We start from the raw sequence: 15455 nt of genomic DNA, 5'->3' as shown, positions 1-15455 counted from the left end.
GGCCCTTTCACAGGGGTCGCCTAAGACCATCGGGAAACACATATATAATTACATATTGTTTTTGTGATTAATCACTATGCTTTAATTATGTTCAATTTGCAACAATGAAAATACATCCTGCATATCAGATATTTACATTACGATTCATAACAGTAGCAAAATTACAGTTAGGAAGTAGCAACGAAAATAATTTTATGGTTGGGGGTCACCACAACATGAGAAACTGTATTAAAGGGTTGCGGCATTAGGAAGGTTGAGAACCACTGTTCTAGCAAATCAACCAACTTGAGGGTGAACCTGAGTCCCTCAAATCAGCACTATAATTACAGACAGCAGCATAAAAAAAATCTACATTGTTTTATAATATATGCTGATAATTTGAATAGATAATTTTTATACTATATTAAATATATTGATGTATTATATGAAATGAGATATGTGAAAAAATATGTTATAATAATACATTCTATGTGAAATATGTTGACAAATAATTATTTGGAGGACATTAGATAAATCTTCATTCAATGACTACCAAAAAAGATATTTTACATATTTAACGAGTTCCTAACTAGGTCTGATTAAACAACAACCATTTCCATACAGTCCATTCAGATTTCTTTGAAACTCTACTAACTTTAAAGTGTTCAACCTAGTAAGATTTGTCACAGAAAAAAATAAGTTATCCATAAGTAATCAGAAAGGGACATCCTAAAGAATCACAGGCTGTTTCACAGTGTCTTATATTTGCCACTTAGGCAAATAGCTGGACTGTCAATTATATAAGCCAAGCAGTTAGTCAATATAATAGAATAACATTACCTCTAGGAGAATTACTAAGCAAAGAAAGTCAGTTCTTGTTCAATATTACAGAGAAGCTGTTTGGAAATCTTTGAAGAGTTGTAAAGAACACAGAATAATTTTCATTGTATTAAAGAATACTGGTAGAAATCCATTGTCTTGTGGACTATAATTAGAATTTTAATTTGAAACAGAAGGAAAATCTTACCTGTGATGTGCTATCAGCTGCTTTCTTAATAGAAGCATCTATTGTTTTGTTTGTCTGGTTTTCTGAGGAGTCAAAATTTAAAAAGTCAGCCATTTTTAAAAGCACCTAAAAATGTGAAAAGTTGGGTTGTGCTTTATATACATAAACATGCATACATATACACACACACACGCACACACACACACACACGCACACACACACACACACACGCACACACTTATAATTTAAATAACTATAAGAGATTTGTTACCCAGCATGCACCTCTCTTTGACTTAAATTGTCTCTAGGCTAAGCATTAATTATTCAAAAGAACAAACTGATGGTGGCCAGATGGGATGAGGGTTGGGGGAAAAAGCAAAGGGATTAAAAAATACAAATTCTAGCCGAAACCGGTTTGGCTCAGTGGATGGAGCGTCGGCCTGTGGACTGAAGGGTCCCAGGTTCAATTCCGGTCAGGGGCATGTGCCTGGGTTGCGGGCGCGTCCCTGATGGGAGATGTGCAGGAGGCGGCTGATCAATGTTTCTCTCTCATCGATGTTTCTAACTCTCTATCTCTCTCCCTTCCTCTCTGTAAAAAATCAATAAAATATATTTTTTTAAAAAAATACAAATTGTAGTTACAAAACAGTCATAGGGATATAACATATACCGTAGGAAATGTAGTCAATAATATTGTAATAACTATGCATAGTGCCAGATGGTTACTAGACTTATCAAAGGAAACACTTCATAAATTATATGAATGTCTAACCACTATTCTATAACTGAAACTAATATAAAATATTGAATGTCAACTATAATTGAAAAAAAGAGAATGCATACAAAATGTAGTTAAAAAAAGAGTTTAAAAGATTTTAAATACAGATACAATCAAGCTCTCCTTTTGCAGTACTTCAAAGTACACATATATACAAATATAATCATAAAATATGTCATAGGGGAAAATATACAACAGAGAAAACAAGACACAATCAAGCACTGCGTAGTAAACTAGAGAGGGCAGAACCTATTTTTAAACTGTTCAAATTTAAAAGCTGTGAGTGATGAGCACATAAATGGGTAGGGAAAATATGTGATGTTTATTTTCCTCTTTTAAGCGTACATTAGGTCAATCAGATACTTTAAAATAAATTTGTTCTATTCATATATTCCTGGCAAATGTATTATAAAATAATGCTTGCTACAAAGCCTAAATAAAAAAATTCACCCAGATTAGAAAAATGCCTAAAAGTTAAATACAAATGCTAGCCTCTCACTCAAAACAAACTCTCTCTCAAATCCCATTTTAACAACATAATTTCTTATGTAACTAAAAACTTATTAAAAATAACCCCCAGGATATTCCATTTCCATCATTTTTCTAATGATGCTAGCCACTTCTACAAACAAACAGAAAAGTTCAATTATCTACAGATCATTAGCAAGCTTTTATTTCTATTATTAAAGCTACATAGTGACTTACCAATTCTTGGGGTAGTAGTGCTGCTCTGTTCTGCAGGAGATGAAGTACTAAAAGCAGAAATTGGAATTTTCATCTGTATAGGACCGCGATTATTTGATGGACTGTAGAGTCCTGATGGGCCTACTGTGGGTAAAGAAGTCCTTGTGGCTTGTACAATAGAGTGCGCTGTTGGAACAGCCTGTACAGCAAGTGTTGTTCCTAATGGTGCAGCACTGGCAGGAGAGTTCCTTTGAATACTAGAACTGGGCACAGAAGTAACGTTGTTTGGTTTAGTGGGATTTGGCAAGGATGGCAAAGATACTGGATTTTTGGTGAGACTGCTCACTGTAGGTGGGCTCTGTACAGAAATGAATTCAACGTTGCCAGATGGTTGATTAGTTACTAAAGTCCCGGGATGGCTCTGTAGGAGTTGAGGCTGGGAGGATACCGCAACAGGTACATGCAAAATCACTGGTAATGATTGTAAAGAGATTGTAGGTTGGGGATTTCCACTAGGCACCTGAGTAGTAGCAACTACTGTAGCTGTGTTGGGTGCAGGAAGAATTGATGTCAGAGAACCCGAAGTCACTGGAGTCTGCAATTTAGGTTGACTACTGACAACTGTTGAAGGAGTGACAAGATTGGTTGAAGACACTATAGAAAGAAAAAAGAAATCTCAGTTTAAATGGCTATCTCCATTTATCAGCTAGGGTAATATAACACAATAATAATTTAATGGATTGCAGTAGATACAGTAAAGTCCTTCATAATGAAATCTTTTCCAGATTTAAATTCTTGAACTTCTTTGAGTTAAATTTGTAGAAGCATTTTGCATCTGTGATCAGTATATTATGAAAACATCACACGGTTTATGATTAATATGGAGGACTGCTATCTCCTTATCAAAACAGTGTCTGAAAATTACTGTAATAACTATAGCATAACTGAAAAATAACTGAAAAATTGGTAATATTGTTTAGATATTTTTGAAACTACATTTAAAACATTACAAATGCTTTGGGACACTAGCAATATATAAACTCAAATAGAAAGTCTAGTAAGCATCATCACTATTAATGAATAGTCAAACTTGGTCACGTATCTTATCATTTGGACCATATGAAATCAGATCTTCGGATCAAGTTGTATTGAATTGCCTGGGAGAGGAACTAGAGAAAGAAGGTTGCCTACACTGACATTCTATTAACATTATATAATACTAGAGGCCCAATGCACAAAATTCGTGCCTCATGGCCCTGCCCTCCCCCCACTCCCCACTGGTCATTCCAGAAGGTTGTTCCACCATCTGGTCTAATTAGCATATTAGCTCTTTATTTTGTAGGACCAGAGGCCCAGGATACAAAATTCATGCACAGGTAGGGTCCCTAGGCCTGGTCAGCGATCAGGGCTGATCGGGGCCTTCCAGCTGCTGGCTGGGGCCTTCCTCCAACTGCCGACCAGAGCTTTCCTTCCTCGGCTGCAGGCCGGGGCCTTCTTTGTCCCGTGCTTCACCCTGGTGGTCAGCACACGTCATAGTGAGCAATCAAACTCCTGGTCTCCTGTTCAAACTCCTGAGGGGACACTTTGCATATTAGCCTTTTATATATATAAATGGAAGATGGCAGAGTGTCGATGGGAGATGAAATAAGGAAGCTAGATGGCTAAGTGTCTTTCTCATTGATCTGTAGTCTTTCTTCCAAAATCACAGGCATACTGAGAGCAGCAATTTTCAAGGTATGGTTCAGTGGGATACTTGGGGTAATTGAGACCTTTTCAGGAGCTTGCAATATCAAAACTATTTTCATAACAATAATAAAACATTATTTTACTTTTCACCATGTAGATATTTGCACTGATGGAGCCAAAGCAATGATGAGTAAAACTTCTGATTCTTCAGTACAAAAATCAAGTAGTGGTACTAAAATTATCACTACATTTTTTACCATCACATGTTCACAGTAAAAAAAGCCAACAAAATAGCCCTATAGGGCTTGGCCCAGTGGATAGAGCATCAGCCTGCAGACTGAAGGGCTGCAGGTTCAATTCTGGTCTCTCTCTTCATTGATGTTTCTCTCCCTCCCTCCCCCTACCTCTCTGAAATCAATAATAAATAAATAAATAAATAAACAAACAAACAACTACTTGATTTTCAAAGAAAATATCCACAGTTCTCTAAAAGAGCTAGCCTTTTCCAACCACATATATGTATGAGGCAGAATTTTCTTCATATATTTCAATCAAAACAACAGATTTCAACAAGGAATGCAGATATAGATATAAGAATCCTGCTTTCATAGGGATCTTAATGTTTTAAGTGAGATAAAAGAAATGTATAAAAATGTAAGACAATCATACTCTTTTCATTACTTTTTTAAGCTTAGAAGTTATTTTTCATTAAAACACGTGTTGCAAAATAAGGTGTTAATAATTATTTTTTAATTTGTTAATCCTCACCCAAGGATATTTTCCCATTGATTTCTAGAGTTGAAGGAAGGAGGAGAGAGAGAGAAACATCAATGTGAGAGAGATACATCGGTTGGTTGCCTCCCGCACTCACCCAGCCAGGGCTGAGGATTGAGCCTGCAACTGAGGCACACGCCCTCAGCCAGAATCAAACCTGGGACCTTCAGTATGTAGAATGACACTCTATCCACTGAGCCCAACTGGTTAGGCAGTGTTTATTATTTTTTAATGAATAAGCAAACATTTTTTGAATTTTATATTCTTACTATAGTAAATATCAATTAACATAACCCACACAAACAAAAACTTTGGGATTCTTAATAGTTTTTAAGATTATACAGGGATATGGTGACTAAAAAGTTTGAGAACCACTACAGTAGAGATTTCAATTTCTGTATTTCCATGCATATATGGAATCCTAATCTATATATATAAAAAGCCAGCAACCAGAACAAAAGACTGTAATAACCAGAACGACTGGTCATATGATGCCCACTGTGGCCAGCGAACCGCCTGATCAGAGGGGCTCGCTGGCCAACCTCCTGCAGCCCCTCCCCCCGGCAGGCCCCACCCCTGATGGGCCCCCACCCCCCTGATCAGCCCACAGCCCATCCCCCTGGTGGCCCTGCCCCTGACTGCACACCCCCCTGCTTCAATAGGGGGCGGGCAAGCCGGCCAACCTCCTGCAGCCCCTCCCCCCGGCAGGCCCCACCCCTGATGGGCCCCCACCCCCCTGATCAGCCCACAGCCCATCCCCCTGGTGGCCCTGCCCCTGACTGCACACCCCCCTGCTTCAATAGGGGGCGGGCAAGCCGGCCAACCTCCTGCAGCCCCTCCTCCTGCCTAGCCCCTCCTCCTGCCTGGCCCTACCCCAGATCGGCCCCCTCTCCCCAATGGGGACAGGCCAGACAGCCAACCTCCCGCCATCTCCTCCTTCTGACAGGCCCGGCCCCAATCCACCCCAATTGGGGCCGGGCCAGCCGGACCTCACCCGTGCACAAATTCGTGCACTGCGCCTCTAGTGTTTAAATAAAATTATATACTTAAGCACTCAATTTAGGTCAATATGCTCAGTTTCTAGCAAATTTCATCCTCAAAAGAAAAGAAAACCAATGCCTCCAATTACACTAAGAAAATGTATTTCAGTGTTAAAAAATATTGTTACCTGTATTCACAGGGGTTTGAATGGATGGTGGTGTACTCTCGCTTACATTTCTTTTGGACTCCAGCAACTGTCTCACTGTACCTGTGTTTCTATGAAATATATATACACAAAAATAGTCAGTCATGAATATAACATTGTAGGGAACATCAATTTATGTATAGATAAAGCAGTGGCCCATGGGGGAAAAAAAGAGTGGCTAGACATAGCTATTGCAGCATTAAATTTCAAGTGAATGCACTGAGGGAAAACTACCACATAGACTTCAGAACGCTAGGGGCAGGAGGGGAGGTGTCCTATGGCATTAGGGAAAAATCTTCCTCTTATATTCTAATGTCCTCAATGCTTTTACCTGAAAACCAAATGTAGGTCCTAAAATCTGCAGACACTCGCTTTTATCACCCCTGACCAAAGCATTTCTCAGTTACTTGAGAGAATACTATGTAGTACAAGTGATAAAAGAAATCTGCAATGACCAAAAAAAGCCTTATAATAAATTACCAAAACCAATATCCATAACAAAGCAAAAAGGAAGGAAATACACTTAATTTGGTATACCACTTGTCTCTATACAAATACCTAAGATTAGATTCCAAGATGTTTCTGCAAAATAAAATCAGAAACTTGTTCTCTTATTTTATTACTTTATTTTTTTAAAATCTTTATTGTTGAAAATATTACATATGTTCCTTTTTTCCCCCCACTGATCCCTTCTAACCACCCCACCCACTACCCCAGGCCTTCACACCCTACTGTCTGTGCCATGGGTTATGCATATATGCATACAAGTTCTTTGATCTCTTCCTACCTACCCGCACCTTCCCACTGAGATTCTACAGTCTGTACCATGCTTCTATGTCTCTGGGTCTATTTTGTTCAACAGTTAATTTTGTTCATTAGATTCTACATATGAGTTATTTGGAAACTTGACAGACTTGCTATTTAAAAACCTTGCACACTATTGATGGAAATGTAAATTGGTGCAGCCACTATGGAAAACAGTACAAAGCTTCCTCAAAAAATTAAAAATAGAGCTACCATATGATACAGCAATTACACGTCTGGATATTTGTTTGAAGTAAACCAAAATACTAATTAGAAAATATATATGCACAACCATTTTCAATGCAGCATTATTTAAAATAACCAAGATATGGAAACAACTTAAGTGTTCACCTATGGATGAATGGGTAAGCAAACTTTTATACATATACACATAGGAGTATAATTTAGCCATAAAAAAAAAATTTTCCCATTTGACCCCCAACATGGATGGATCTTGAAGACATGCTGATAAGCGAAGTTAAACAGAGAAAGAAATCTGAAAAAACAAAATTTATTTTAAGAAATCTAAAAAAATATGTATTTTTTAAATCCATATAGAGAACAGATTGGTAGTTGCCAGAAGTGGGGGCTGGTGGATGGGAAAAATGAGTAAATTTTATTTTTAAAAGGTAGAAAAAGAGGCCCTGGGCAGTGTTCTCAGCAGTTAGAGTCGGCCCATGCACCAAAGGGTCGCAGGTTCCATTCCTGGTCAAGAGCACATACCTGGGTTGCAGGTTCAGTTCCCACATGCAGGAGGCAACCTGTCAATGTGTCTCTCTTACATCGATGTTCTCCCTCTCACCCCAGTAACCCTCCCTCCCTTCCACTCTAGCTAAAAGCAATGGAAAAATATCCCCAGGTGAGGATTAACACAAGAAAAAGGCAAAAAAGCCAAAACCGTTTTGGCTCAGTGGATAGAGCGTCGGTTTGCAGACTGAAAGGTCCCAGGTTCGATTCCGGTCAAGGGCATGTATGTACCTGGGTTGCGGGCACATCCCCAGTAAGGAGATGTGCAGGAGGCAGCTGATTGATGTTTCTCGCTCATCGACGTTTCTAACTCTCTATCTCTCTCCCTTCCTCTCTGTAAAAAATCAATAAAATATATAAAAAAAAGAAAAAGGCAAAAAAAAGGGGGGGGGGATAGGGGGAATAAATACTTGAGAAATAGACTGTTTATTATTCTCACCTATAGGGCACACTGTTATTGCTGTTGACATCAACTATAGACTTTCCTGGTGATACAGGTACAGGTGGGTTTGGTGGATTCTGAGGGAGAAAAATACCAAGGTAAAATAAAACCCAATATAAAGCAAATCTAAAAATAAGACCTTAAATGCTTTATCAATATATTATCTGTTACTTCTATAATTCCATGAAAAAATATTATTAGTTGAGACAAGAATTTGAATCTCGGAATTGCCACTTGTTAGCTGTCTTAAGCACAGTACTTAATGGAAACAACTGCTTATTATACAAAAGACAAATGTAATAATTCTGATACCTCAGTTTTTTGAGATGAGGAAATAAAATGAAGACTATGAAAATGGTTTACATGCTGTAGGACTCAATAAACAAAACAATAAAAATATTAATAATAAACCAGATATACTCATTCAATAAATATCTAGTGAATGTCTACATATACTTTATTAGGCATAGCAAATAAAAACGGTTCAAAAAAGATTTATACAAATTTTCTAATATAAGAAATAAAATAGCTCATTTTACACATTATAACAAAGAAACAAAGTTGAGAAAGTGGAATTTAAAATCAGGAAATTACGTAATTGAAAAAAAACTATAATAAAAAATCTTCGGATATGTCTAAGTGAGTTTGGGGAAATTAGTCTATATAGAACAAAGGAAAAAACCAATTGTCAGTTACTCAAGAAAAAAAGAGAAAACAATTTTAAAAGTTAAGTAAAAACAATATAGAGATGAAAAGCAAATTATTAGTTGCGGGGGGAAGGGAGTCAGTGGGGGTGGAGGGGCAAGGTAAGGTTGAAACTATAAAATTGTTTTTAAGTCAAGTGAGAAAATGAATCAAGACAGAAAAATCTTGTAGAAATAGTGATTATTAATGAAATAATTATTATTGGCAATTATCATGTGCCAGATAATGGATCTATCAATACAAAAAGAAATGTGAATTGCTCTAATGGGGGAAAAAGTCAAGAGGAAGAGAAAGAAATTCAACTGAAAAACTATAAAGCAACATGCAAATGCTTTATTAAAAATATGTACTGCATGCCCCAGCTGGTGTGGCTCACTTGGTTAAATGTCATCATCGTGCACCAAAAGGTAGCCAGTTCGATACCCAATCAGGGAGGGCACATGCCCAGGTTTCAAGCTCAATTCCTGTTGGGATGCATGCAGGAGGCAACCAATCGATGTTTCTCACATCCATGTTTTTCTCTCCCTCTCCCTTTCTTTCTCTCTAAAAATCAATAAAAACATATTTTTAAATTTTTTAAAATAATGTACTACAGAGTAACTAAGGAAACAACAAAAATAAAAACTAGACTATAGAATAGTGTTTATGTTATGCTACCATGTTTGGACTTAATTTACATAGTATAAGAAAGGAAGGGCAGAACGGGGCTATTGAAGGCAGTGGAATACTAAAACAATAACAAGACTAGACTAGGATAAATCCCAAAAAACATAATTTTTAAAAAATATATATTTTTATTGAATTCAGAGAGGGAGAAAGAGAGAGAGAGATAAAAACATCAATGATGGGAGAGAATCATTGTTCAGCTGCCTCCTGCACACCCACTACTGGGGATTGAACTCGCAACCAGGGCATGTGCCCTTGACCGGAATCAAACCCGGGACCCTTCAGTCCGCATGTATAGAAAATACGGCTTCAAGAATGCCATAAAATAAAAGTAATTGATATGTGTTAAAATGTGAAAACAGTAATTGAAAATTAGGAAAGGGTTAAAAATTAATTAAGAGCTGCAGAAACAACATACAGTAAGTACAGGGAATGAGAGCAAACTTCAGAACTGTAATAAAGGAAGTGTTTCCTCCTAATTCAGCATTAACTGAGATGATCAGTTAGAGCTAAATATTAATTGTGCAACAATAGAAATTCTTACTTCTTGTCTTTTCTTAAGATCTTCTTTGGCTGCTCCAAAGCGTTTGGTTAACCTGGCTATCTTGGCCTACAAAAAGCAAAAATGGAAACAGAACCCAAGTGGCATTATGGCACTAAAATGGAACCCATATAACAAGAAACTCATAGATAACAGGATACTCAAAGATAGCAAACAGCAAAAAAGTAAATAAAGTAAGCTGATTGTAAAATATATATTTGAAAAACACAGAAAATTATAATGAAAACTAAAATGGCCTTAAATTTGATGCCCACAGGTAAACACTCTTATAAGGTTAGCTTTTTTCCTCCTAGAACTATGGATGCTTGCTCACAAACCAGTACATTTCGGAATATGTATGACTTTTTTTGTTATTTTTAAACACAGTTGTAATAACACTTCACTTTCTCACAAGAGAATTTTCTAGTAGCAAAATAAGCATATCTGTAAGTAATAAAGATCCCTTGTCAATACTACTTATGGGTACATGTATAATATATTGAATCAATATATACAATTGATTTTATATATATACAGGCAGTCCTCGGATTACATCTGACTCGACGGACATGGTTTCATGGTTACATCGCCATCTCCCATTTATTTTTAAAAAATAAAGTGAAAAAAAGGGTATGTGCTTTATGTTTTTTATTATTTATTTACCACAAGTAAAGGTCAGGAATTATCTTTCTTTTAAATTTTTTTTTACTGTTTCACTTCATTACTGCTGTGTATGTGCTCCATTTGAGTGACATAGGTGCTTAGTAGGTGGGTTCCGACTTACGGCATTACATCGCGCCGCTACGTCGTGCCATAGGAATGGATCTCCAAAGTAACCCAAGGACCTACTGTATATCATAAATATTAAATCATATATATTTCACTTTCCAGATTGATGTCAATGTTCCTCAATGCATTGCCATAGTCAAATAACACTGCAATTAATGTTTGTTCTTTCACATGATTTCCATAGACAACATTCAGAAACAGAATTCCTAAGTTAAAATATGTTTTTAAGGCTCTTATCTAAATGTTTTTTCAGAAAGGCTTTGCTCATTTATAATTTCAATAGCAGTTATACGAGTGCTCATGTAGTATTACTCTGAAACATTTAATTTCATTATTCTGTTATTCTTTAATAATCTGACAAAAATTTTACCTTGCTAGTATTAATATATCAGTGAAATTATTTTATCATTTGTACTGCTTATATGAACTAACTAAACAAATATTTTGCCCAAATACATATTCACAGAAAATTTTAAATTAGAACAGAAAGAAAAAAAACTAAAAAAATTATCACATCACCACATGTAAAATCTTTATATTTCCTTTAAGTCTTTTACTAAGTGATATTCAATTTATTTTTTATTTTTTATCTTCACCCAAGGATATGTTTATTGATTTTAGAGAGAAAAGATGAAGGGGGGGGAGGGAGGGAGAGAGAGAGAGAGAGAGCGAGAGAGAGAGAGAAAGAGAGAGAGAGAGAGAGAGAGAGAGACGTGAGATAGAAACATCGATCAGTTGCCTCCTATGTGTGCCCAGACCAGGGATCAAACAAGGAATCCAGGAATCAACCCTTTTGGTGTATGAGAAGAAACTCCAACCAACTGATTCACCCAGCCAGGGCAGTCAATTCTTTTTACTACTATTGCTACTGCAATTTTATATCTATTTTCAAAAATTATAAACTAAGCTTCTAAATGTATTCATGAGGCTTAAGGAAGAGCTCCTCCAGGGAATTTCTTCTGTCTAATATAAGTACATCACTTTAAAAAATGGTATTATCTACTTTTAAAGTTCCTTTCAGAAAGCAGTCACTTCTAAAGGAGACCCCAAACCTTCCAACTTATTTAAGCTCAATCACAAGCCTAAACAATCACCTGTGATTCCCAAAATGAAGATTTTCCTCAGGACTTAGTTATTTATGATTATTAACACCCAACGATAGAACAGAATGATTTTATATTCTTAATATGGATTTACCTTTCTGTAACTAAAATATTTCATGCAATTTTTTCAAGAAAGGTATGTAAAAAGATGTTTTTTATACCCCAACTTATACAAGAATCTTTCATTTTTAATTTAGTCAGACTACCTAGTGGATATTCTATAAATTGTTTTGTATGTAACATAATACTATTTTTATTTAAAAATAAAAACTAATTAAAAAAATATTTTTTTAAATTTCTTTTTGTTTGCTATGTACGTGCGAATGTCTACAAGGATAAATACCAACATAAAAGCGGTTACCTCTACAAAGTAGGATTGGCAGACTATGAGGGAGAATATACAGAGGACTTCATTTTCGTATCATATACATCTATAGTATTTAAACACTTTTTAAAAAAGAATTTTATCACTTGAAAAAGTAAACTACTAGCAGAGAACGAAAACCAAAGTTTTGAACATGGACTTACCTTTTGTCATTTATTATTCTTAAAAACAAAAATCAAAGAACAGTCTTTTTGTTGTTTTAATCTAGGAAAATAACAATTTTTTCTAAATTATAATTCTAAATATCTGCCATCGTATGCCTAAGATTGAATTTCTATTTTGGCAAGTACTCTGTGATTCTTTTTTTAAAGGCTACAAACAGCCCGGCTGGCATGGCTCAATGGTTGAGCATTGACCTATGAACCAGGAGGCTATGGTTCAATTCCTGGTCAGGGCACATGTCCAGGTTGCAGGCTCAATCCCCAGTGTGGGGCATGCAGGAGGCACCCTATCAATGATTCTCCTCAACATTGACGTTTCTATCTCTCTCTCCCTTTTCCTTCCTCTCTGAAATCAATAAAAATATATTTAAATAAAAATAAAAAGAAAATAAAGGCTACGAACATTTTTTTTTTTTAGTTCAGGACAGTCATAGTCTATTATTATGTATTTGATTACTTCTATTTCATTTGCTCTTGGTTTCCCCATTCGGGCATATCTATAATTTCCTGGTAATGGCATAATGGTAGCGATTTAATATAAGTTGCACAACTGTTGGGATTCAGACACATTGGACCTTGTTTAGAAAAGTGGATTAATATATAAGGAATAAGTTACAACAAATATTACTTAACTAGAGGCCCAGCGTGTAAAATCGCGTGGCCCCGCCCACCTATGTGCGCCTCCCCACGCCTGCGCCCGCCGGCTACCATCTCTGCTGCAATCGGGGGCCTGTGGGCTGCAGGGGAGGGACTGAGAGATGCTCCATGCACTTCATGGTGACGGTTGTTTGGTCGTTTTGGTCGTGACAACTCTGGCCTTTTATTATTATGATTATGATACTTATGGCAAGTGAGATGATACCAGCCTTTCTTCGGTGACTAAAAAACTATTTAAGAAGTACTAAGTATGTAATTTCTGAGGCTCTATTATGGGTTAAGCTGTGTATATCCAAATCTCATATACTACATCCAAACCGCAAGTATCTCAGAATGTGACCTTATTTGCAAATAGGTAGATGCAGAGGTAATTAGTTTATATGAGGTCATACTGAAATAAGGGCGGTCCTCAATCCAATGTATCCTTGTAAAAAGGGGAGGTTTGGATACTGACACAAACAGGTACAGACATAGTCACGTGAAGATAAAGCCAGAGATCAGGGTGATGCATTTGCAAGGCAAGGAACACTCATAACTGCCAGTAAACAAACCATCAGAAACCAGAAGAGACACATGGAACAGATTCTTCCTCACACCTCTCAGAAAGAACCAGTCCTGCCAACACCTTGATCTACAACTTTTAGCCTCCAGAACTATGAAACAATATGTTTCTGTTGTTTAAGCCACCCAGTTAATGGCACCACTTTTATGGCAGTCTAGGAAACTAACAGAGGCTCCTCTTCTAAAATTTAGAAGTTAGATATATTTTATTGTCAAGTTCAAAAATGTATCACAAACAATAAGTTATAAAATATATATACCAAAAAAATTCATATACAATTCAAGTCAGTGTACAAACCTGTAGTTCAGTAAGAACTGTTTTATGCCTCTTATTACATTCGATCTTTTCCACTCGTGTTTTCAATTCTGCCAAAGTCTTATCAAATACAGCACACTGTAGTGCACGCAATTTTTCTTCCAGCAACCACTGTACAACCTAAATAAATACACATTCCTTTGTTACAAGAAAAGAAGGCATTTCAGCAAGCACTGAACAGTAAATATCCCCTAAGTACTATGTAAAACTAGGTTAATGAAAAAAACAGGCTAGGATCCATAACACAATGGATGCACTGAAATCCTCTACTTCTAGATATATATCTATTGAAAAAGAATAATATATGAAAAAAGTAGAAAATTTTCAGAGGGTGAAATTTAAAAATAATCTGAAGTTTTATTATTTCCTTCCGATACACTCAATCATAATTTAAAGGACACAAATTAAAGAACAAGATTTTTAAATTTCTAATCTGTTCCAGATATTTTTGTGAGATACTTATAGTGCACTATAAAATTCCTGTAAAACATTTCTAAATGCATACTCATAATTTCCATTTTTATCTCATTATGGACCTTTGAAGAAGAAACACGGTACATGTCCATGAATCATACTTGAATGACACTGTTCAAGAGAAGTAAACTCTCAATACACATAAAAGTTTTCAAAATTCTTTCACAGAGCTATCTTCATATTTCTAACAGCTCTATAAGAAATACTAAATAAACATTACTTATCTTCATATGACAAATAAAAAAACTGGAAGAAAAAAAGCTACTTTTCTTACTGCCTCACTATTCCTTTTCCTAGTATGGATATTTATATTTATCTTAGTGGAAGCATACTAGTCTAAAAACTAGATTATTTATAAGTTTTATTATTAAATTGATAAGAACTTGAACAATTAATTTCACCTGAGTTGCATATTCCTCTCTTAAAAAGGAATTTGTCATAAACATTGGTGTAAGCATTTTGAAAATATATTAAATAATGCATATTTTCAGTTGTATGTATAGTTTAGCAGATTGGGGGGATGTCAAACTCTGAACTTTACTCTTTCGCCCTAGTCCTTGGAAAGCCTGTCTCTACCATTTTTAATACTAAATCTAAAGTACATAACAAAAATTTAGAACGTAGGGACTTATAACCATGAAACCAGTTTATTATAAAGATTAAAATAGTAACATGTAAGACTAATGTTTCTATCACAATAAAGTTCAATATAGCAGAAAAGATAAAATCTGAAAACTAACAGTTTTGCTACTAAAGTAAATAAAAGACATCATCAAATCTCCCTTCCAATTTGATAATTACTACCATATCCAAAATAAATTATGTAGCTTTAAAAACAGAAATTTTAGGCGCCCCCTTAGCGCAACAGGCAGCGCGTCAGTCTCATAAAAAGAGACATTTTAAAATTAAATTATTAAAAACTAGGGGCCCGGTGCACGAAATTTGTGCACTGGGTGGGTGGAGGGGGGGAGTGTCCCTCATCCCAGCCCGCCCCCTCTCACATATTGGGAG

The 15455-nt window shown here is 36.0% G+C and overlaps 1 protein-coding gene across 2 annotated transcripts in view; it reads right to left on the bottom strand.

Annotated features, from left to right (window-relative positions):
- The window catches only part of ATF7IP (activating transcription factor 7 interacting protein), an 81146-nt gene that overhangs the window by 23815 nt on the left and 41876 nt on the right, over positions 1-15455 (bottom strand). For both annotated transcript variants that reach the window (XM_015570171.1, XM_015570172.1), the window contains 6 exons: positions 13953-14090; positions 10002-10067; positions 8084-8163; positions 6076-6164; positions 2469-3101; positions 1007-1068 (listed from right to left, as the gene is read on the bottom strand). In XM_015570171.1, coding sequence (XP_015425657.1) covers positions 1007-1068; positions 2469-3101; positions 6076-6164; positions 8084-8163; positions 10002-10067; positions 13953-14090 — 1068 coding nt within the window. The remainder of the gene's footprint in view (positions 1-1006; positions 1069-2468; positions 3102-6075; positions 6165-8083; positions 8164-10001; positions 10068-13952; positions 14091-15455) is intronic.

The sequence above is a fragment of the Myotis davidii genome, unplaced genomic scaffold (genome assembly GCF_000327345.1).
Source record: "Myotis davidii unplaced genomic scaffold, ASM32734v1 scaffold205, whole genome shotgun sequence".
NCBI classification, from domain to species: Eukaryota; Metazoa; Chordata; class Mammalia; order Chiroptera; family Vespertilionidae; genus Myotis; species Myotis davidii.
This window is presented reverse-complemented; position numbering and strand designations above follow the sequence as displayed.